Source organism: Ambystoma mexicanum, chromosome 9, assembly GCF_040938575.1.
Source record: "Ambystoma mexicanum isolate Mex_15411 chromosome 9, UKY_AmexF1_1, whole genome shotgun sequence".
NCBI lineage: Eukaryota > Metazoa > Chordata > Amphibia > Caudata > Ambystomatidae > Ambystoma > Ambystoma mexicanum.
In genome coordinates, this window is record NC_090931.1 from 80,796,504 (window position 1) to 80,820,027 (window position 23,524).

At 47.4% G+C, this 23,524-nt stretch overlaps 1 protein-coding gene across 1 annotated transcript in view; it reads left to right on the top strand.

Annotated features, from left to right (window-relative positions):
- SRPRA (SRP receptor subunit alpha) overlaps window positions 1-23,524 on the top strand; it is a 644,254-nt gene that overhangs the window by 319,725 nt on the left and 301,005 nt on the right. Inside the window, exon 7 of the mRNA XM_069614204.1 lies at window positions 262-383. Coding sequence (XP_069470305.1) covers window positions 262-383 — 122 coding nt within the window. The remainder of the gene's footprint in view (window positions 1-261; window positions 384-23,524) is intronic.

Consider the following 23,524-nt stretch of genomic DNA (forward strand, 5'->3'; position numbering starts at 1 on the left):
TAAATCAGCAAGGTTTGCTAACTAAATGTATTGGTACTAAGTTAACATTGTAAATGTTAAATATTTCAGTTAATGTAAAGATGTTCTAATCTTTTATGTAATCCCTTAAATATGTTTTAAGGCCTGGTCTCTAAATAAAGTTCAATTATGTATGTCCTAACTGCAAGTACTATTATTTGTTTATGCCCTACCACAATTGGTTGTGCGCATCCTTCGACTTCGGTCACCATCCTAATTACAGATGATTTCTCTACCTGTTAGAAGTCCCGTGCTGCTGAGATGATTGGAAATCCCCCAGATGTTGAATGCGAAAGCAGCGATGAAAAGGAGGGATCCACATCATCCGAAGACGAGCAGGTTGTTCAAGCCCCTTCAAAACCCAGGTATTACTTCACCATAATATGTGCCAAAAGATACCAGCAGAAGATAAGTTCTGGAATAATCTTTTCTTCACATCCAGCGTTCTTCCAGAAAGAACTTCTTCCTAGAGAAGGACATTCTTTCTGAATTGAGTGTTTGTTGCTAGCGATTGCCCCCCTATACACCAGTTTGTTTTTTGTATTCCCAGTGGTCATTTTTGCACTGATGAGACATTCAAGGTACAATGTACTAGTGTAGTTGAGATACTGCCATCTACAACGCCAGTTATCACAAAACAAACTACCCCATTAAGAATATCTAATTGGTTAAATAAGGACTAGTCATTGGCATCCAAGATGCAATGCCCGGTTAAAGCTTTAATCTGTGTTCTAGAAAAAGGAAAAGCATTGAAGTGGCAATTACATTTTTAAATCTCTAGACATCTCCCTTTGTTGCCCTCTGTAGGTTGCGGGTTGTATGTTTAAATGTTCTATGCTCTGCCTCTGGGTTCAGGCCTCAGTTCGATATTCTCCTTGGTGTGGGGTCTGCCTCCCTGTAGCTGAAAATCCTTTCTGATGTGCTGCCCATAGTAGCCTTTATGGCTGCCTGGGCAGTGGTGCTTGCAGAGGACCTCATTTTGCCACTCAGTGACTTCTCTCCCCGAAAGTAGGCTCGTAGCGATTATATAATTTACTTTTGGCTGCAGAACTCGTTTTTTTACCGTCTTGGTTGCCACTTATGATCAAAGTGACTCAATTCCTTTTAAACGTCCTATACCCCAGACATTTTGTATGTGTACATTCTTTGTTTGGGACAAAAGAACTCTATAGCCTCATTGCAGAGCCTTAAAAAGTATGTGTTTGAATAAAATCTAGTTTGGCCTTGATTATGGTTGTCCTGGACACCTTAATCTGTGTATGTCCATGTGTGGTGTCTGTGCACGCATGTGTGGTCTTATGTAGCACTCTGCCAAAAATGCTGGCCTCGCTGAGCATGGCTCTGTAAGAAAGTTGGGTTCGAGGCGGGGTGTTAGTCGAATAGTGAGACAGGCTGATGCAGAAAACCCTGTAGTGTTGATGGCTGCAGGAAAGAAGTCCCCATAACCCTCTTTGGGGATGGGTATGGCTGGGCAGAGGTTAGCCATAAGGGCTGACCCTGTGTTGCGAAGCATTAATTTAGTTAGTGGCTGTTGATCTATGGTTATGGTAGGAGTCTGTTAAGTACCCTAGACTTGGTAGGGTCATCTGTTGTGAATGAGTGAAGTGTAAAGTTGCATTTTATTTTTAGTAAAATCAGTGTTGAGGACTGAGAAAGGTGGGAGAAGGTAGAGGGATTGGTGTATTGCCTCTTCCTGGCTTTTAGTTGTAGATGTCTTCTGGAGATTCCAGTGTGGTTAAATGTTGCGCAGAAAGGGTCTGCAAATTGGCTGGATATTCCACAACAGAGGTAGTCTAGTGAGGTAGTCAAGATTCTAAGAGTAGTCCGATTTGTAGGTCTATAGAATCTTTTATTGAGGTATTATGTTTCCAGATGCCACCTATTCATATTCAGCAGCAAGGAGCTGGGCATAAATGCTCCTCACTAGCTGGATGAAAGGGGGATGCTGTCACAATAGGACATTTGCGCTAATCACTGAATCCCTTGTCCTTTTCAGCATGTTGTCCAGTTTGGAAGGATATCTGTTGCATAGATTTTGTTTGGTTGCTGTTCTTTCAAGTTGATTGGTTTAAGAGCTAACTCTTGATCGATTTCTTGAACGCCAGGTGGTTCACTTACTGGCGGATTTTTTTAGGTAGGATGTTCCACCGTTCAACGCAAGACCCCTGCTGGTCCACTATGTACTCTTAGAATGCAGAGCTGAAAACTAGTATTGAGACAAGAAATTATCTCCTTGCTAACAAATCTTATTTGTGGAAAAATGCTGAGGGTTACCTTGCCCAAGACTTCAATGTCTCTAATTCAAAGTGAGTCCTGGGGTACCCTTCCCCAAGTTTCAAACCCAACAATCCAAACAACAAGGGTCTTGAGATCCCAAGACACTTGTCAAGTCTCATGGTTTCCTTCCCCAAGACTTCAAGATCTCACACAGGCTCCTTGGAACTTGCTCCTGTACATAAAGTTACTTTCACTTGCTTCCTTTTATTTCTTCTCGGGATTTAGGGTGTGCTTTTTGGGCTCCTCTGGTTTCTCTTTGGCTGCTGCGCGTCTCTGCCATCATGTGTCACACATAGTGCAACAATCATTCAATGATGATTAATTATATTTCATGGTTTAATACAGTATAATGAGGCTTAATTGTATTCAGCTTCAAGGTTTGAGTTAGTTTGTTGCGCTACATACAGTTGGTATTCAGCATTTTACGTGTTTGCTTCACTGTTAAATTCCCCTTCTAGTTCGATATTCAATATAGATTCTTTTCTGAGTTCATTTGGTGTGCAGCATGCATTCAGCATTTAGTTGTTTTAATGTCAAACTTCCCCATGAGTTCGGTATTCAATTTGCACTTCCTTTACACTTCGGTATTCAATGTACACTAATTCGGTATTCGATATAAGTTGCTTTCAGTACTTTCATTTTGTTGTTGAATACTTTGATAAACATTCCTTTCATGTACGCGACCACTTCAACAATCTTAATTAGTTCATAAAGGAGGGATTTGTAACTTTCGGAGGCTTTCAGAAACGTTCTTTTTACTTTAACAAGGCACACAACCACTCTGCTACTTTATATCAGCCCCGGGCCTCATTGACAAAATCCATTTCACTTCCTGAAGGTTGTGGTTACAGTAACACCAGGTTTCTCGCTTTGAAAAACTCATTGACTCACTTGCAAGGATTCTTCTGCATCGCACAAGCCCCAAACCTGACGACTTCCATCCAGGGGGATTCACTCTTGCGTCGCCATAGGAGTACGAGCAGTCCCTTAATTGGAATGAAGGATAACCCTGTATTTGGTCTCCTTCCGGTTCCTCACCTCTGCTCCACGGAGCTCCTGCTCCAACTTCACACTCGCCCGGGCCCTCTGCTGCTCTTGTCCTTGGTGTGCTTCTATGACTTGTACGGCTCCTGTCAGTCTCTCTTTCTGTTTCTCTTTCTCTTTCGCACACGTTAGGCTTGTTAGCGAGACATGCCTGATCTTTACAATGGTACTCTTCTGGGGCCCTCTTCCTCGTCTCAGTACCAAAGTGGTGCATGTTGGTGTGCATTACTTCTAGTCGCCTGTTCATCGTCCCAGTAAAATCAAGTCATGTGTTGAAAACTGAGGGGGACTGACTTTAAATAACCCATGAAGGTCAGGGGAGGGTTAGGTTTGTCATCAATGGGGGATACCATTACTCACCCAACTCATATTTAATCCGATTTGCCCTTTTTCTGGTACAGCTGGACTGATGCTATCCCATACCATTTCCTTTATCAATGGAACACGGATAACACTATCCCATTACTGTCTTTGGAATAGAGGGTTTCCTTTGGAAGGGATATGGGAAATACCGTGCCTAGCCTGAATAGGTGATCCTCCCTCGCTTCTCCACCCCCAGGGTCAAGATCCAAGAGCGATGGCCTTTCCCAGGCCACCTGCACAGAAGATCCAAGGGGAGTAGGAGTGAGAATACCCTAAGGTTTCTCACAGTTCCCAGTCTGGAAATGAGCATGGGCATATTGATTGTACGGTGTAAAGACTGGAGGTGGGGTTTATCTGTACTCCTGCTCACTAAATGGCAGAGTCGAAGCACAGAGAACCCCAGCCAAGATTCTCTATTGTTGGTAGCAATGGACGAGAAATCGAGGCTTAAGCTCTCAGGAGGTGATGCGGGCTGGTTCTTAAGTACAGTGTAGTCCCCAAGCACCCACAAAGAAATGTCCACACACTGTTAGTGAAAGCAGTTTTTATATAAATAAGTCTTTGATTATGTACACATACAGTAACACACTTTGTGCTCTGACAATTCTAAAATAGTAAATATACACATTCTCAATGTGGTACCAGAATTACTCTTGATTCCATTAAAATGCATCAACTGTACTCAGTTCAAATATCATACAAATCGGTAATAAAGTGAACCAACAATAGACATAGGAGGAAAGCAGATTGGTTAAAACAATAGGCCGAATACTGGCCCTGTTACCTAGACACTGTTCTGTGTGAGGATCCCGCCTAGCCCCCACCTGGGCAACCTGTAAATAAAGATATACTACGAGCCCCATCCATATATAGTTTGAGTCTTATTTCCTTCTATAACAGCTCTACACCCCAATGTACCTAGAATAGCAGAGTTTAACGTCGGCTCGTCAACTGATCCTTCTTGAGCGGCTCCCTTTAAGCCAGGAGCCACGCATCGTCGAGATGCCACGAAGAAATGATGAACAAAGAGGTTGAGGCAGCAGCTTCGGGCCTGGCGGTGCTCGTCGACTATCAATCGGGTACGTCCTGCGAGGAAGACGCGTATGGTGACCCTCACGGTGATAGTTCGTTGCCGCAAAGAGTCACTGAAGAACTTTGGCCCAGCAAGGGCATTGAGTCGTCAGCGTCTCTGCAGTCTTCGGGTGGTGGGAAACCCACTGGCAGATGCTCCTCGGCGCGTCGGCAGCTTCGCCTTTCTCTGACGGGACAAAGCGGTCGGCGGTGCTGGCGAGAGCGTCCTTGAATGTAAAGTGTCTTAATCAATGCGAGTTTTGGCTCCGGTCGTCGGCGGCTCAGCGCCAAGTGGTTCCGCTTCTGGGCAACACTGCTTCGATGGGCCTCCAGCTGCGAACCCTGGTCGACAACGGTGTACAGCTGTCCGGTACTTCTCTTCGTTCTCCTCGGCAGTCTTTCGAAGGCTGGCTTCCAGGGCGCGTCAGCGTAGGTTAGCGGTGCACGATGGTCCCTCGTAACTCGGCAAGAGGTCTCCTAACTGATCCTCTCTTGGATCAGTCTCGACATCACAGCAGCTTTCAGATTGCGGTGAAGGTAACAGCAGTCAACCACCTTCTTCGGGCTCAACAGTCGAGATCAAGCATCAGTTTCGACTTCAGCTTCTGAGCGATTTCTAGCAGTGAGAGATCCCCAGATATACTGTTTGGACTCTCATTCATTCTGCTGGGTCACACTCAGGCAACCAATCACTCAGAAGGGCATTCAGCAGGCAGGCATCCAATCGCGCTCACCGGGCATTCAGGCCATTCTCCTCCCTCTCAGACACTCGCAACAAGGAATGTGTATTGCGACAAGTACCCAGCCATTCCACACTGCATTCATACCAGTTTCGGGCAGGGCTGTCTGTCTTTGTGTGTCATACCAGAAACTAGACACCCATAACAAGAAGTGCAGATTGGTCATACACTCCATGGTCCCACCCCAAGGGTGTAGCCATGGGAAGGCTCCAGCCAGTCTGGCCTGGACATCCCCACAATACCATATATGGAACTGCCACCCAACAACCAGTCGGGGGGGAAGGAACAGAGTCAGGGCTTCCCAGGACTTTGGGAAAACCAAGGTAACAGGCAATAGAAAGCAAGAGGCCACAGGGGCCATCTTGTCTTCTATCAGGAATCAATTGATTCCAATGGCAGGGCGCCTGGGTATCCCAAATTGGAGGATACTCAGAGCACCTGTCGAATTCAGCATGGCGCTGTCACCAGCCCATACCCTGCTCTGTGGCCACACACAGGTGCCCAAAAACACACTAGGGGTACAGGGTTGTACCCCCACCCATGGGTGCCATAAGGGTATCCCAAGGGTCTGCACACCAAACCAAAAAGAGGATGAGCTGCACTGCCAGGAGTCCCACATGGACTCCTGTGCAGAAAATAACACAGAACATACACGAAAAAGGACTACAGAAGGAGAGGGAGGCCCTGTCCCTCCAATGCATTTCCAACATCACATAGGGCATATGGATAGTATCATCTACAACGAAGGTAGATCCCCATCAGCTGGTGTCGGACAAGTCTCTTCTCAGGCAGACCAAGGGCCCATTCTACTAGGGAGCTAGTGGCTACTGTCAATTTTGTTTTCCTAAGAAACGTTACATTGCAGAACTCAAGATTTTTAAAAATGTTTACTATGATATGCAGTTTATTACAAAGCTTTACCTATAAAATCCTCAAAAGACAACACAAATACAACACCGACAATATACATTTCCATCAATTATGTAAAATACATCTGAATTACATTCAAGTCTTTAAAATCCATCAACATTTCATTCACAACAAAGTTAATAAATCTCTTTTAAAAAATCAATAAAAAAATGTATGCAAACTTAACACCCATCAAGAACGTAGAACACCATTCTTCTTTCGTGTAGGTTTGCTTTTCTTCAGTAAAACTTCCCGAGTATCTAGTTCTCGGCCTAGTCAGCCCCGTACATGATAAAACAATGTGGTTCAATATTTCAACTAACCAATCGACACTACAGAATCTGAAGATTAGGTTATTTACCACTTGGTTGTGCGCCTCTAAAGTTTGCTTTGTGGGAAATATATATTCAAAAAGAATCTCAGAAACTGATATCGATATAACTGACTCAGAAATTTGTTTAGGTATCTCGGCAGACGATTATATGCCCTAATTTCATGTCTTAGGTTTGCATGTAACTTGGTTGTTTCTTGATTGCTCTGTCAAGATACAATCTTGTTGCTATCCCTTTCTCGTATCCAGGCCCGGATTTCTCTGTTTCTTGTGTGGTAGAGAATGCCCAAACATCTCATTTTCCATTGCTCCAGGAGTGAGAGGTCTCCCCCTCGTGTTATTGTCAAGCAAAATCTGGTAGAGTTGTGGTGTTACCAATTTAATACATTTCCTATATAAGAAGTGTTAAAGAACTGGAGATGGACCTTAAGAGGTGGGCCGCCCAAGAGATCTTGCTAATGAGGGGGGATTATGCCCTGTAAAATTAAGCTTGTCCCGCAGTTCCTCTACTTCTGCTCCACTCTGCCCGTCCCAATCACACAGCCCCCACCACCCCCTGGCCCATGCCTCCTCAGACTACAGCAGAAAATGCTACGGTTCATATGGAAGGGAAAGAAAGACAGGATTCCTGAAAGGGTAATGATGGGCAGCGCTAGTTTAAGAGAGTTGGGGGTTCCGAAGTTAAGCACATACTGTGTCGCTTCACAACTGGCACGATTCCATGGCGTGTCTCTCCCCAGCAGACCCCTGAAATGGGTGGATATTGAACAATCAAGGCTGCCGCTGCCTCTTGGCTCCCTCCTGTACACCCCCCAACCTGCTTGGAAATTCTGGTCAGGCATTCTCTCCTCCACAAAATTCACCGTGAAAATGTGGGACTGGGCGATGAACTCTAAAGGCATCCCGAGTGTCTTGGGCCCGAACACCTTGATCTTTCACAATCCGATTTTCACTCCAGGCATGCACCCCACGTAATTTGAGAACAAGTCGAGGGGAGGGTTACAAACCTTGGCACATCTATTTGAAAACGGTCAGCCGCGTACATTTGAGAGCTGCAAGGGGACATTTCAATTGGCCGAGATGGACAGATTCTCCTATGCCCAATTTTGTCACTGGTACATGCACCTTCTAGTTCGACAAAGAGCCACACAGAACCACGGTCCGATTGAACTCACTTTGCCAGGGGGACTAACTGGGGTGGGAACACGTCCAAACTATACAAGTTTCTACAGGATGACATGATGGCCCTCTGCCCGATAAATGACACTATGGGAAAACCGATCGATGACCACACTTGGGTGGACATCTGGACAAGAAGCAGCTACTCCTTGATTGTGTCACGAACAAAGAATGTGCCCTTAAATTACTTCTCTGTTGGTACTCTTTCTTGGGAAGATAGCTCAGGGGCAACATGCTCACCTTGGAAGCAAGACACGGACCACTGCGTTAGATCCCCGGGTCCGCGCTTAGAAACCTCTGGGTATTAAGCGCGTTATAAACCTATCATATCATAACTCCCATTACAGCTCCACAGCATCCACGACTCGGACAAACATGGTTGTCGAAAGCGTGGGCCGCAAGGCGCTTACCTGCACATGTGGTGGGACTGACCCGTCGCTCAGGCTTTCTGGGAGTAAGTACTCTGCGATTCAGGCCATCACCCAGGTCAAACTCCCAAAACAAAACAAATGTTCCTCCTGGGCACCCCATTTTGGGGTGTTTACCCAAAATCGGGGACAACAGCCAAACATATCACTCAGCTTCTCCTTGCAGGAAGGATCACGATCGCCTGCACTTGGAAAACCCCTGAGGGGCCCAATAATATCCCTATGGTGGGGTCAGAATATGGGAAATCCTGGTAGCAGAGAAGGTCACATCGGCCAAAGAAGGTCCAGTGCATTGATTCAGACGTGTGTGCCCCAATCCTGGAATATGATCTAGACTTTACAGCACAAACCACGGCCACCAATCCTGTTCGTAGAGGACAACAACTAAAGGGGGCACTCCCAGGCCTGGTCCAGTCAAGATTTAGGGAAGTCAGGGCAGAGGGGTGGCAACTCTCCCAAGGGAAGGGAAGGGTCCTTCACAATTTGTTCTTTTAAGTAATTGACAAATGCCATACATGTAATGCTGTACTACTCACCCCATGATTGCAACCAAATAAAATAACGTTGTTTTTAAAAAAAAAAATGACTTCTTTTATCAAGACATGGAATGTTTAAGTCACCACATATAATTACAAAAGGAGGATTTTTTTTGACGAACGTACTTGTCAACAATCTCCATAACCGAGTCCACAAAGTGATTAGACATTATTGCATCAGGGTTCCAGTATAAAGTAACGCTAGAACCCATTGCACTTTGTAAACGGTGTTAGGCAGAATTATATGCAGTACCCTTTGGGAACACCACACACAATTAAGACTACAAGGGACAGTACAAATCCACCTTTGGTACAAGCCTGTACTACACAGTTAAAGTGGTAGCAGTGGCTGAGCAGCCAGACTTATCTCAAGAGTAAGTGAGCAGTGTCCAATAGTTACACAAAGGACAGCAATTACTATGATTCAGGCAAACACGGACTCAAGGTTTTCAAGTAAAAGAATATACATTTATTTCACTCTTCAGTTGTATAACATTAAACCATTATAAGCAGTTTAAAAATCCCACTCTTAATACACCACATCACTTCCCTTAAATCCCAGACAAGTTAAGCTCATAAAATGAAGTGGAAGCAAAATGGCACTCCGGCAATTTAAAAGGGAGGGAAAGACAAAGTTAATAGAAATTGAATCAACCGGTAAGTACTCAGGGCAATAGAACAAGAGGAACTACAGTAATAGAATCAGCTAGAAAAGTCTTAGGGCCAAAGTCAAAAGGACAAAAGTCTTTTGCTCAAGATGACATGGTTCAGGGTAGTTTGCGGTAAAGTTTGTGCCACGGATTTCAGACGAGGTTGGGTGGTAGAAAAGTTAGTTCAAAGAGAAGAGAAGGACAAGCCCTCGGATTCGAGAAAGATTTCACACACTTTCCCCGCGGCTGAACGAAACAAGCAACCGGGTTTGCACAGTACCTTAAAACTGAGGGGAAGCTGTACCTGAGGCGGACGTTCCTGGTAGTTCCTGCAGGCGCACGGTTCCTGAAGCGACTGTCTGACACGAAGTAGGAAAACTGGAGGGTCCTGCACTACCCAGGGAAGAAACCAGCAGCTGAGCAAAGCAACGAATAAAAGGTGCGCTCCTTAAAACCCAAGCAGGGTCCGACTTTCCTGGCTATCCGGCCCACTGCAGCTCTGTACAGCGAATTCGACCAGAGGAGGGGTCCTGGCTTGAAGTTTGGGTGAACTGGTTGGTCCCACCAGCTCACGGGAAGAAGTTTCCTGGAGGATCTTCTCTGTCAGCGGATTCGGACGATTCGGACCTGCAGCAGGGCTTCACCGTGCGGTTCAGTCGTTGAAGGGGTCCTCTTCCGTCAGTTCCTCATTGGTTCTTGCATTCCAGTGGCAAACCTGCCTTTCCAGTCCAAGACCTGCTTTTTATGCAGTTTTCCCCCATTCATAAGAGTCTGGCTGTCAATCACACAGCAGGGTGGCTGTCCTGGCAAGGACAGTCCCCTTAGCCAATCAGATAGGAGTGTGACTTGGGTTACCAAGGGAACCCATGGCAGGGGTCCGAAGACCCCTCACTCACATCCTGCCTACCAAGACTTTCAGGCGCCTTAAGGAGGGCTTCGGTGCAGAAGCCCACGAAAAGACGGCGATCAAAGGAATCTACCCTGGTTTGGCACGCAGAGAAGAAGACGAGAAAGACTTTAACAAAAAGAAATGGCGACTAAACCCAGCCAGAGCCAAAATAAAATGTATTTGGTCATGCAGGTTTATGTTTGAAGCTAATATGATAGCCTAAAACAATACCATGGTTATGTAAGATAAGCGCGGTAGAAAGGTTAGGGTAGTTAACACTGCCACCAGCCAAGTATTGATGTAAAGGGAGCAAAACAGTGCTCCACGAGTCACAGACAAAAATCGATAAGAATTAATCCTTTCCAATACGCCATGTAAGATGGGGTGTACTGGGTCTGTAATTTAAAGACTACATAAAGTTAATGGCAACGTTACATGTTTCTCAGAGACAGTAGTCAGTCCCAGAAAAATGGAGTCAGAGGGAAGTCTAAAAGACAAACCTTTGTTACTGTACTGAAGGTGCTGTGTAACACACATAAATGGTGCTCTTGGAGTAGGTGAGGCTCCAGAGCCCAAGATCACACAAATGGGAAAAACAAACACACAGCAAAACACATTGTAAAAGTGGGAAAAAGGCTCACACTCTTACCAGGTGAAAAAAATAAATCCTAGAAATCCAGCAAAGCTGCTGAGGGACTCATTAGGTAAGGGAATTTAGCCATTTATGAGAATTCTCCCTAATAAAAACGGTACCTTGGTCAGGTAACAACAAAGTTCCTCGGATGAAGGCATTTGAATTCCAAGATGACAGAACCGTCAATGCCGTTACTTTTTTCATCAAGGTGAAGTGTCCCGCTGAGGGTCTCTTTCGCGCCCCCCCCCACCAGCTCACTTGTAGGCAGGGTTAAGATAGGAACTAAAACCATCAAACAACATCCATGTCTCCTGTAAACACAATACATCCAAATTTAAGAAGGTAATTTCACAATTATTAAATGTAAACCCCTGCATGTTCCAGGAAGCAATTGTCCGGTCCCCACCCCATGTTGATACTTGATGTTATTTATTAAGTGAATTGGAGGTCTCGGGCGTACAAGTCCACTGATCCGGTCAAGAGTGTCTCCGGAGGATAGCTCAGGGGCAACACACTCGCCTTAGAAGCAAGACGACGCGGAGCAACACATGTTCGATCCCCGGGTCCGCGCTTAGAAACATCTGGGTATTAAGCGAAGCACGTTATAAATAAACAATTCTATATATTTCTGGAGCTTGTGGATCTGCTTAGAGCACATGCTCTGCATAGCCCGACATCTAGTGGTAGTCGCAGAGCATTACAAGATTTGTTTTCGAAACACAAAGCCGTACGTCGACAGGGCGTGTTAGTAATACTATCCCTAGTGTGACGTGTACTGTACCCATGGTCCTTCATGCGTCGAGGTCCCTGAGATTGTTTCTTTCCGCCATCGTAGTCTGACGCAAGTTGCAGAGTTCTTTTCCAGGCTGCCTTTAATTAGTTGAAAGTTTACTAAAGATTATTCTTTCTTTCCTTATTGTTCGCTTTTGCCGCACGGCCAACAGACTGCTCACTGGCTTTTGACGGACAACCTCATCATCGACTACTTGACTGATCAATGACCAGACACATCCTACACGGGCCTCTTTTGGACCTTGCAGTAGGGATAGATTGGGGGAGGTTCTTCATGCTTATCTCTTTGGAGCGTGCATAGTCTGCCATCACTTTTCCCTTTTTCTCGCAAAGCTGCCCTTGTAAAAAATAATGGACAAAACTCCCCTTTAAATTTTGCCCTACCTGCCACCGATAATTCCTGTGGAGGGGCACGCACTGAGCGTACAATTACTGTCTCCCGAGGGATCAAACTTTATCATCTTAAAACTGTGATCGACGCACCAAACGCTGGGCAGCTCATGCAATGCAGGCCGTGACCTCCATCGACGTGATGGAAGACTCCAGCGAAGGCAGAATTGGGGTCCTTCGAGACGCTGAAGCAGACTGGGTTCGTCGGAACCCCATGTGCGGGCCCCCGACGCCAATAGGCAGGCCGGTGTCTCTGTGACGGAGAAGACACCCGGCGGCCAGAGCACAAACAAGCCCAAGAACACTAAACACATAACCTGTGGCTGACTTGCGACAGTATTGACGAGTGTCGAAGCCCACGCGGTGTCCACAGAGAGAGCCTCTCGTTCTTCCCTGTCCTCTGGGCCATCGCGTATGCTTTCCCCTCATGACAGGCCTCCAAAACAAAACCCAAAGGTCGGTTTGGACAACGCACACAGCACACAAAAATGCCCACCTTGGGTGTGCCAAAAAACAGGCGGCAAAAGGCGCATCAGCGGCCCCCAAGCAAATGTCGAAAATGCAGAAGTCAATCCTGAAACATGTCAGTGCTACCCTGCTTAAAGCAAGGTCATCAAAAATGTCGATGCCTCTGTTCTCGAAGCACACAGGCTGTAAAATCTTAGAGGCACAAGTCGACAAAGACTTTGTGGAACACATTCTGGGAGACGAATGGTCTACCACGCAGTTTATTCTGTTCCTGCGGTCTGTACACAGACGCATTTGCGCCTAGTCCCACAAGGGCGGTCAACCACAGAATTAAAAAACTATTCAGGCCGGTGCCAACTGACCCTCTGTATGTTAGGGGTCAGCATAAACCTGATTCATTGGTGGTTAGCACTACCAGACAAAGGGCAGGTTCCCATGGCATCTGCTGAGGCCCTGCCAGACAAAGAAAGCAAGGAAATCTATACTTTAGGCAGAAAGGTTGCCTCCTCAGCAGCACACCAAACCAGAATCGTCATCAACACTACGCTTCTAGCTAGTACTCTTACGTACCGTCCCCTTTCCTCCATGCTGTATGGGTGTCCCTTCCAAGGGACAGAAGACGGAACCTTTTTCACCAGAAAAAAACCTTCTTCCCCTTTAAATTTATAGGCGTGCGGGGGTGCGGCCCAGGGAGCATGCGCTGCCATGACTCTGCCCTCCGGCGCCACACCCCAGTCCCTTTTTCCGCATCGACGGGGCCGAATTCACCAGCGCTCCTGGATTTGGCTTTGGCCATGTTATTCCACGCGCAGATGCTTCTTCTTTGTCTTTTTTATCTAATCTATCATTCAGGTACTCTATCCTCAGGCATCACGCTCCTCCCCGGCGCATGTCTACTTCTACTGGGTTCAGCAGGTGTCCATCCTGCAACGGGCTCTTCCCAACTTCAGACACCCATGCCCTCTGTGTACCTGGGCCTCCCTCGACCTGAGGTCGAGCAGCTGGCAGAGGGGGTTCTGGCTGAAGTCGTCACGCGACGTCCCCCTGCCAAATCGAGGATTGCTATGTAGACCGATGTAGTCTCCCTGGCCAAGAAGGGCTGGCTTAAACCCCACTCGGCCCAGCCGGTCAATCGACGCCTGGACGCCAAGTACAGGCAGATGGAGGGGGATACACTCTTGCTCTCGGCCCATCCTCAACCACACTCCTCAGTGATTGCTGCGGCATCACTGTACTCCAAGCCTCAGTCGTCCTCAGCGGCGCTGCTAGGCAAGGAGTAGAAGATCTTGGAGGCGTTTGGCAAGAAAATCTACTCCCAACACATCCTTGCACTTTCGTCAGGCCAACGCAGAAGCCATGCTGGCTGCCGCCAAACAAGGGTTATGGCGGGAAATTGCGGACTTCCTCCAGGAACTCCCCACCCAGTGCCAATCACGCTTTAAGGCGGGGCTAGCTGAAGCCAAGCTGGTGGCGCATGACGTCATGGAATCCACAGTGGCCACCATCTGTATTGCCACAGACATGAAAAGAACAGCCTGGCTCTGGGCAACAAAATTCAACCCGGATGTCCAGGAGCGCATTCTAGATCTACGTTCGAGGGGACCGGGGGGGGGGGGGGCGGCTTTTCCACTCCTCTACGGACGAGGAGCTGGACAAAAAGAAAAACAGCTCACAAACGTCCGTCTTTATCCATTCTGCCCAAATTGTACAACCAATCTCAGCAGCACTCGGAAAAGGGTCGTACATATGGAGGGTTCTGCGACTTCCAGGAATGCAGATCCAAGCAGCCGGAGCGCTCGCCATCTCAGAGCCGGCGCAAACAACAAAAAAGGGGGACAGGGGGGAGTAAGGGCTTTTTCCAGTCCCCCTCCTCAGCATCAGCCTTCGAGGGAAAGAAGGCATGACGCGTCCCTTTGGGTCCACGTGTCTCTGGTGGGGGGCAGGCTTGCTCTCCATGCAAATTTCTGGTGCCAGAATTTCACGGACCCCTGGATCCTCTCTTTAGTATCCACTGGGTACTGCCTTCCTATCCCAGCCTCTCCTCCCTCCTCCCCTCCACTCCCACAGGTTGGGACAGCAACTCTTTTGGCAGAGATCCGGTCACTTGTAGAGAGTCGGGCAGTGGAGGAAGTCCCAGCCTCCCAGCGAGGCTTTGGCATTTACTCCAGGATTTTCGCCATTCAGAAGAAGAAACAGGCGGGCCTGAGAGTTGTGCTGGACCTTTCCATCCTCAAGCTCTCCCTACCCCTGCAAAAATTCAAGATGGTTACGCCAGCTTTTATAGCGGAATCATTGGACAAGGGAGACTGGATGTGCTCCCTGAACCTGAAAGGAGTGTACCTACATGTCCAGATTTGGCAGTCCCATCGTTCCTTCCTACGGTTCAGGATCATGGGCTACCATTATCAATACAAAGTCCTTCCATTTGGCCTCAACTCGGCCCCCAGGGTCTTTATCAGACTCATGAATGCTGTGGCGGCCCTCCTCAGAGCGCAGGGCCTCCACATCTACCCATACCTCGACGACTGGCTCGTCAGGGCTACATCTCCGGAAGCAGTTCTCCACCGTTCCAGGCTTATGAAGACACTGCACGATCTGGGTTTCTCGCTTAATCTCAAGAAGTCCCAGCTGCAGCCTACGCAGCCTGACATTCCTGGGACTCATCTGGGACACATGCTCCGAGAAGGTCTTCCCGTTGGAGGACAAAATCTCGGCCATCAAGAGGGCCACCACCCACTTGCTCAGCAGAGAAGTGACGTCTGCATGGTGGTACCAATATCTCCTGGCTCTACTGGCAGCGGTCCCATTAGCCGTGCCGCACACAAGTCTAAGGATGAGGAGGATTTAGATTCACTTCGCGGCCTCATGGAATCGGGAGCGGGGCTCGCAATCTGAGATCATCAATGTTCCTTCATCTCTCCACCTGGACCGAACATGGTGGTCCATGGACTGCAACCTATGGACGGGTAAGCCCTTCTGGCCGTCCTCTCCTCAGGCCACCATCACCACAGACTCCTCACTCAAGGGCTGGGGAGCCACCCTGTATTATCTTTCGGTCCACGGCACCTGGACTCGACAGGAGCAGGAATACCACCTCAGTTGGTTAGAGCTTAACGCCATCTGGCTAGCGCTCAGACCATTCCTACCACTTCTCAGAGGCAAGGTTGTCCTCATTCAGACAGACCACTCAACCAGCATGTAATACGTCAAAAACAGGGAGGCACTAGATCCCCTCCTCTGTGCAGACTGGCGATCAGCATGTGGGAGTGGGCCCTGGAAATGACATTTACCTCTCGCAGTCCACCTCTTGGGGGAATCCAACCTGGAAGGGGACAGGCTCAGCAGGCTGGGAGCGGACAATTACGAGTGGCAGCTAAACGACCTTGTTATTCAGGAGATCTTCAACAGGTAGATCTCTTCGCCACCTGGCATAACAAGAAGTGTTCCCAGTTCGCATCCTGGCAAGGTCAGGGCCCTGGCTCTCTGGGCGACGCATTTCACCTCCAGTGGACCGGCATGAAAGCCTATGCCTTTCTGCCCACTCCTCTGATCCACAGAGTAATTTGCAAAATCAAGGAGTCTCGCTGACTCCTCATCATTCTGATAGCTCCATGGTGGCTGACCAGGCCATGGTTTTCGGAGCTACTCAGCCTCTCGGAGGTGCCCCCGATTCACCTTCAGACAGACCCAGCACATCTTCTGGCGCAGCAGGGGGGCAGAGTCATCCACCCTGCGCCAGGGAAACTAGCCCTCACAGCGTGGTACCTGAGCAGGTAACGCTTGGGCACCTTAGCCTCTCACAGGCCAATCTGGAGATCATACAGGGTGCCAGGAGCAAGCCACCAGTGCCAAGTACAAAAGCAAATGTACCAGATTCTGCCACTAGGCAGACTCCCAAGAGTATTGACCCCTTGGCATGCCCTTTGGACAATGTTCTCTCCTTTTCGGCGCACCTCGCTCATTCAGGCGTACAGGTGGACACCTGCAGCACATACCTTGCAGCCATTGGGGCTTACAAGAACTCCGGGGGGGGGGGGGCATTGTCTCCTCCAACCCTCTTGTCAAGAAACATTTGACTGGTCTTGCTAGGCTCTACCCGCCCGTCAAGAGACTGCACCCTGTGTGGGACCTTAACATAGTCTTGGGCACACTCGCGCACAAACCATTCGAGCCAATGGCGTCCGTGGACATCAGGCAGGTCACCATCAAGACGGCCGTACTAGTCGGCCTTAACTCGGCTCGTAGTCGGCGAGATTCAGGCGCTGGTCGCCTCTGAACCATATACCACCTTTCACAAGGACAAGGTAGTCATCCGGCGCTGGTCGCCTCTGAACCATATACCACCTTTCACAAGGACATGGTAGTCATGCGGACGCACCGGCATTTCTGCCCAAGGTTGCTTCTGCTTTCCACCTGAACGAGGAAATAGTCCTGCCTATGTTTTTTCCCGATCCTAAGGACGAAGCACAAAGAGTGCTACACTGCCTGGATGTCAGGCGTGCCCTAAAATTCTACTTGGACAGGACCAAGGGCTTCTGTAAATCAGACGCCCTGTTTGTCATTTTTGGAGGCTCAAGACCAGGCTATCGGGCCTCTAAGGCTTCCATATCCCGCTGGATGGTCTCTGCCATCAAAGAAGCGTATGGGGGCCAGCACAAACCGCTCCCGGCCAACATGCATGCCCACGCAGTCCGGGCCAAGGCAACGGCCATCGCATTCCAGCACCATGTCCCTTGGCAAGTCATAAGCAGGGCGGCTACTTGGGCCTCTCCCTCGGCTTTCTGCAAGCATTACTGTTTGGATGCCGGCTCTAGATCTGATGCGGCTTTTGGACAGGCGGTTCTCAGGAACCTATTTGCTTGAGGAGGATCTCCTCTCCGCCGTGGGGCTATAATCGGTTGTAATCGCTCATACAGTATGGAGGAAAGGGGACAGGACGTAAGTTACTCACCGTAGTGACTAACGTGCTCTTAGTCCATAGTCACCTTTCCTCCATACGTCCCACCAACCTCCCCATAATAATACTGGTGTCATTAGGCAATGTTAAATCTATTGTCGACGCGTCAATTGGGACTGAGGAGTGGTGCCAAAGGGCGGAGTCAGGGCAGCGCATACTCCCTGGGCCGCACCCCCGTGCGCCTCTAAATTTAAAGTGAACAAGGTTTTTTCTGGTGAAAAAGGTTGTCTCCCGTCCCTTGGAAGGGACGCCCATACAGTATGGAGGAAAGGGGACTATGGACTAAGAGTACGTTAGTCACTACGGTGAGTAACTTATAATTTATGTCTGCCAAAATTGGGAGGACCTGGAGCGCCAAGTCGAAGCTGTCCCGGAATCCCTAAAGTCGCAATTGTTAAATACTATTTAGGCACGTTCATCAAGTGCCACTCCTGGCTCAGGCAATCTAGGTTTAAGTTAGAAACTCAGGACACCCTCCTAAACATGCCAGTGGAGCCTAATGTACTTTTTTGGGAAGGCAGTCGAAAATGCCCTTAAGAGAGCTAAGGAGGGATATGACATACTCAAATCCCATGGCCAGTTAACAAACAAATCCTATGTACAAAAGGACTGCTCAAACTCTAGAAGGTGTTGGGGTTAGGGTGCTCAACGTTCCTCGGGCTATACTCTGGGTGGACAGTCCTCATTTTTGGGCCCATCGCAAGGACAAACTTCCTCTTCCAGCTTTCAAAAAGGAAATAAAAGGGCCAAAGGAAGAGACAGAACCTCACCTGGGAGAAGCTCCACCCCTCCCAAACAATGACTCACCGCTACAGGTCCCCTCTCATGCCACTCCAGTAGGAGACCAAAATTCACACTTCACCCACTTGTGGGAGGGAACAACGTTGGACAAGTGGGTGTTGTACACCATGGCAGGCGGGTATTGTATCAAGCTGTTACAAAAACCACCCTATCGGCTGCCAAGGCAGAGGAAAATGTCAACAGAAGAAAAGCACATATTGTAGGAAGAAGTAGAGGCACTGCTGGAAAAGGATGCCATAGAGCTCGTCCCAGCAAATCGGGTAAACCAGGGTATTTATTCAACTTACTTTGTTGTGCCAAAGAAAGACCTTTCCATGCGCCAAGTACCTGATATGCACCCTCCAAACAAATATGTAAAACCCCAAACATTTTGCATGACCACGCTCAAAGAAGTAATCCCACTCCTAAAACGGAGGGACTGCATGGCAACACTGGATATGAAAGATGCATCCTTTCATATTTCAATGCTCCATGCGCACAGAAAATATCAGCGTTTCAAGATAGCAGGAGTTCACTACCAGTTCAAGGTGCTCCCCTTCGGCATCGCCTCAGCACCAAGATTATTCACCAAGGTGATTGCAGTAGTGGCAGCACACCTGCGCAGAAAGTCCATCCCAGTATATTCTTGTCTGTACGGCTGGCTAATTACTGGAGAATCTCCTCAAATTTGCAAACAAAATACTCAGTTCAATAGACCTTCTTTTCAACCTGGGCTTCTCCATCACTGAAAAGAAATCAAGCCTAGTCTCCAGCCAAGTAAAACAATCTCTAGTGGCTATTCTCAAGACAAAGGAGGAGCTGGATTTCCCCTCAAACGAGAGAGTACAAAACATGCTGTTGCAAGAACCTCACTACAAGGTCGGTCGCCAGATAACTGTACACAAAGCATTGCGCTTCCTCTGTATGATGGCTTCATGCATTAACTTGGTTCCACACGCGTGCCTGCACATGCAATAGTAAACAGGGGTCAAGCCGGCGGAAAAAGAAAGAGAAGGTTCACTCAAAGGACAACGTCCAACCGTGGAGAAAGGGAGAAAGTCCCCTCAGCTGCAGTTCAGATCACCATACATGAAGCAAGCAATAATTTAAAATACTATATTTATTTATTTATTTATATCAATTTTGAATCTTTGTAAAAAAATTATTAAATCATCTCATGTGCTAATACAACATACAAAAATATATGTCACACAACTATAAAAGAGTGCATACTATGTTAAAGTGCTAGTTTCAAATATTGGCTGCTGCAGGAAATCACAAAAGGATGAATCACATTAATCCTGAAAGTTAGTATGGGCATGCCGTAAGGGGTGCCTCAAGCGAGTGAAGGGGATCACTCTAATGAGGAAGCCCCCAGTTGCCCTGACGAGACTAAATATATAGCAAACAAAATGTATATCAATGGCATGACCTGAACAATATTAATGATCAAGGAGACATCAAAATACTATTGATATTAATAATTCCAATAATCAATTTAGAAGCAGACAATAAACTAGAAAAGAGTTCATATTCAAAAGAATTCAGTGATCTGTGATTTTTTAACTAGTGTTGAATTCGTTACTGATTATGTGTTTTTCTTTTTCCTTGACACCTTATTTTTAGGTATTTTTCTCTTAAATATGCTGAAATGTATATGTGACAGTTTTTAAACTGAATTTAAATTTGAACACGTTCAGAAAGACACAGATGAATGACCAAGAACTTATGAAGTTTACGGGAATGCTATGTCCTGACGAAGATCGATACCACCTGCATTTTATTGTTAGATGTGTTATTTCCATCGAAACTACTAATTTTGAACGGTGCCATGTTTTCCATATTATCTTGTTTCCTTTCCACATGACACTTTAGTAGTCGACGCACAGCATCCCATAGTTAGATTTTAGTGTGTGTGCTCTATTGTTTTCTTTTGAATTAATATGAACTCTTTTCTAGTTTGTCTGCTTCTAAATTTATTATTGGAATTATTAATATCAATAGTATTTTGATGTCTCCTTGATCGTTAATATTGTTCAGGTCATGCCATTGATATACAATTTGTTTGCTATATATTTAGTCTGATCAGGGCAACTGGGGGCTTCCTCATTAGAGTGATCCCCTTCACTCGCTTGAGGCACCCCTTACGGCATGCCCAGACTAACTTTCAGGATTAATGTGATTCATCCTTTTGTGATTTCCTGCAGCAGCCAATATTTGAAACTAGCACTTTAACATAGTATGCACTCTTTTATAGTTGTGTGACATATATTTTTGTATGTTGTATTAGCACATGAGATGATTTAATAATTTTTTTACAAAGATTCAAAATTGATATAAATAAATAAATATAGTATTTTAAATTATTGCTTGCTTCATGTATGGTGAGCTGAACTGCAGCTGAGGGGACTTTCTCCCTTTCTCCACGGTTGGACGTTGTCCTTTGAGTGAACCTTCTCTTTCTTTTTCCACCGGCTTGACCCCTGTTTACTATTGTTTGTTGCTTCCCTTCAGCCAGCGAAGTAGGGGAAACCCATCCATTGTATTGTTGCCTGCACATGCACCCAATGCAAGAATGTTTAGCAAAACAATGGTCTTGAACAAGCAGTCAGTGGGATGACCTAGTGGTTGTTTCGCTAACCCTAGTATAGGCTCTTCACTAGTGGTCCTGGGACAACTTGCTAAGAGGAAAACCCTTCCGCGTTCCACAGGCAATCCTAACTACAGGCGCCTTACTCGTTGGATGGGGTGGCTCACTTCCTTCACCACACATCCCACGGCCAGTGAACATATGCTACTGGCCAAAGACATATCAACTTCCTAGAACTCTTGGCAGTCCTCAAGGCTCTTCAAGCCTTTCAGCAACATCTTACAGGTCAAACAATGCAGGTCCTCAGAACAAGCAAGGAGGCACACACTCTCAAAGTCTGTCCAAGCTAGCCCCAAGAATATGGAAGTGAGCACCCACGCGAAACGGGTTTCTAACCTCCCAACATGTTCCAGGGGAACTCAGTTATCTGGCAGACTCTCAAAACATATAGCCTCTACCTGTCATGATCTCTGCTTCCAAAAGATCAGGACTTGCCCGACTCCCTTGGAAGCAGACCCATAACCCCGGTTCCGAGTGCCAGCCAGTCCCAATTGGGACCTTTTGGACCCTGTCCTGGTGCCAGTGGCACCAGGCTCATAAAGATGCCCAGTCCCAGCGCTAGAAGCGCCGGGCTCATAATGCTTGGGTGGACTTACCTGCAGCAGACCATGCTGCTTACTTACCTGCCAGTTGAACCCCTGATCCTCTTCTGTTTGGGACTACTTTTCCTGTTGGGTGGGGCAGGAGCCACTCCCTAGGTTCAGAACACTGGAACTCTTCTGGAAAGCAGGAACTCTTTTCTTACCTAGGTGTGACTGTGGAAGGAGACACCTAAGCACTACAGGAGGCTATTTAAACCACACCCGATGGATGAACCTTGCTTTGTGTTATTCTGCATTCTCTGCAGCAGAACGCTCATCGTGTCTTCTGCTTCTGATCCTGGGCCTAAGGGAACAAAGGCTTACCATCCTGGAATCCAGTCTTCAGCAGCACCTGTAAAGACAAAGAAAGAACAGGTTAGCACTACGGTCTTCAGTGGCAGCGCATCTCTTACCTGGTCCATCGGCTGTCACCAACGCCTCGCGCTGCATTCCGGCATCTGAAAGACAAAGGCTTACCTACTCTTCGCACGCTCCGGAGGCCTTCGGCGCTGCATCCCGCATCTGAAAGACAAAAGAAGGTGCGTTTAAAGACATTGGGCAACTCTATTACTCACGTGCCATTACTCCTTCCCACGCCGAATCCAGTGGGTATTCCAGCACCCTTCAGCTTCTCTAAAGCTCCGAACTTGTACCTGCAAGATAAAAGGGACAGTTAGTGCGCATCGTGAAGCAGGCTACAAGCGCTTACTTACGTGCTTCCAGGCGCTTCTATTCCTCACGCGGGTTCGATCCTCAACTCTCATCAGCCCGCCATCCGCCATCGCCGGAACCCTGCAAAACAAGAGATATCATTACAAAAGACTTTTAAGACATTTGAAGTGCCCAGAACTTACCGTTCGTGCAGTTAACGACGGACAGCAGTCCTCTGAGGTCAAGAGGCCTGCACCCTTATCCAGTGAAGAAACTGGTTACGGCACCCTGCCCCGAGGCAGATGGAGAGCTCGGCGTTCACTTACCTAAGACATCTTACTCTTCAAGTCAGACATACAGTGCACAGAGGTCCAGCCCAAAGAGCCAACCGTGTGTTACACATCACCTTTGAAGATACGGCATTCACCCAGTCAAGACCGGCGCCTCTGCGGGAATCAGGTGAGCGTTACACTACCAGAAGAACACGAGTGGCAACTCAACAGAGATATCCTAGACAGACTGTTCTCACAATGGGCCACCCCCTGTTAGACTTGTTCGCCACAAGCCTAAACGCACAATGCCCAGACTTCGCATCCAAGTTTCGCCAACCAGGGTCCAAGGGGAACGCCCCGTGCATGAACTGGTCAGGGAAATTTGCATACACTTTTCCCCCGACATCACTCCTGAGCAAAATGGTGCATAAGATTCACCAGGAACAAGTCACTCCAATCCTGGTTGCTCCTATGTGGGTGTGACAACTTTGGTTTCACATCTGCTCAAACTGACAATGTGCGACCCTATCAAGCTCCCGTGCCCATACAACATGCTAAAATAACACAAGGGAGCATATCTCCATCTGTGCCCTCAATCCATGAACTTAGCAGCTTGGCTCCTGAAGTCATAGAATTTGGCCACTTGAATCTTCCACACAAAGTTGTATGAATTTCCTAAAAGAGGCACAAAAACCCAACACCAGACACTGCTATTTCAATAAGTGGAAGAGATTTGTGATATGGTGCACGTCAACAAACACTAAAACCAACAGAATGTTCTCCAGCTAACATTCTACATTACATGCTTTACCTGCTAGACTCCGGCTTAGTATTCAACTCCATCAAAGTGCATCTGGCGGCCGTGTCAGCTTAAACCACTTCACAAAACAAAGTGTCCTGGTGGAAAGTTCCTG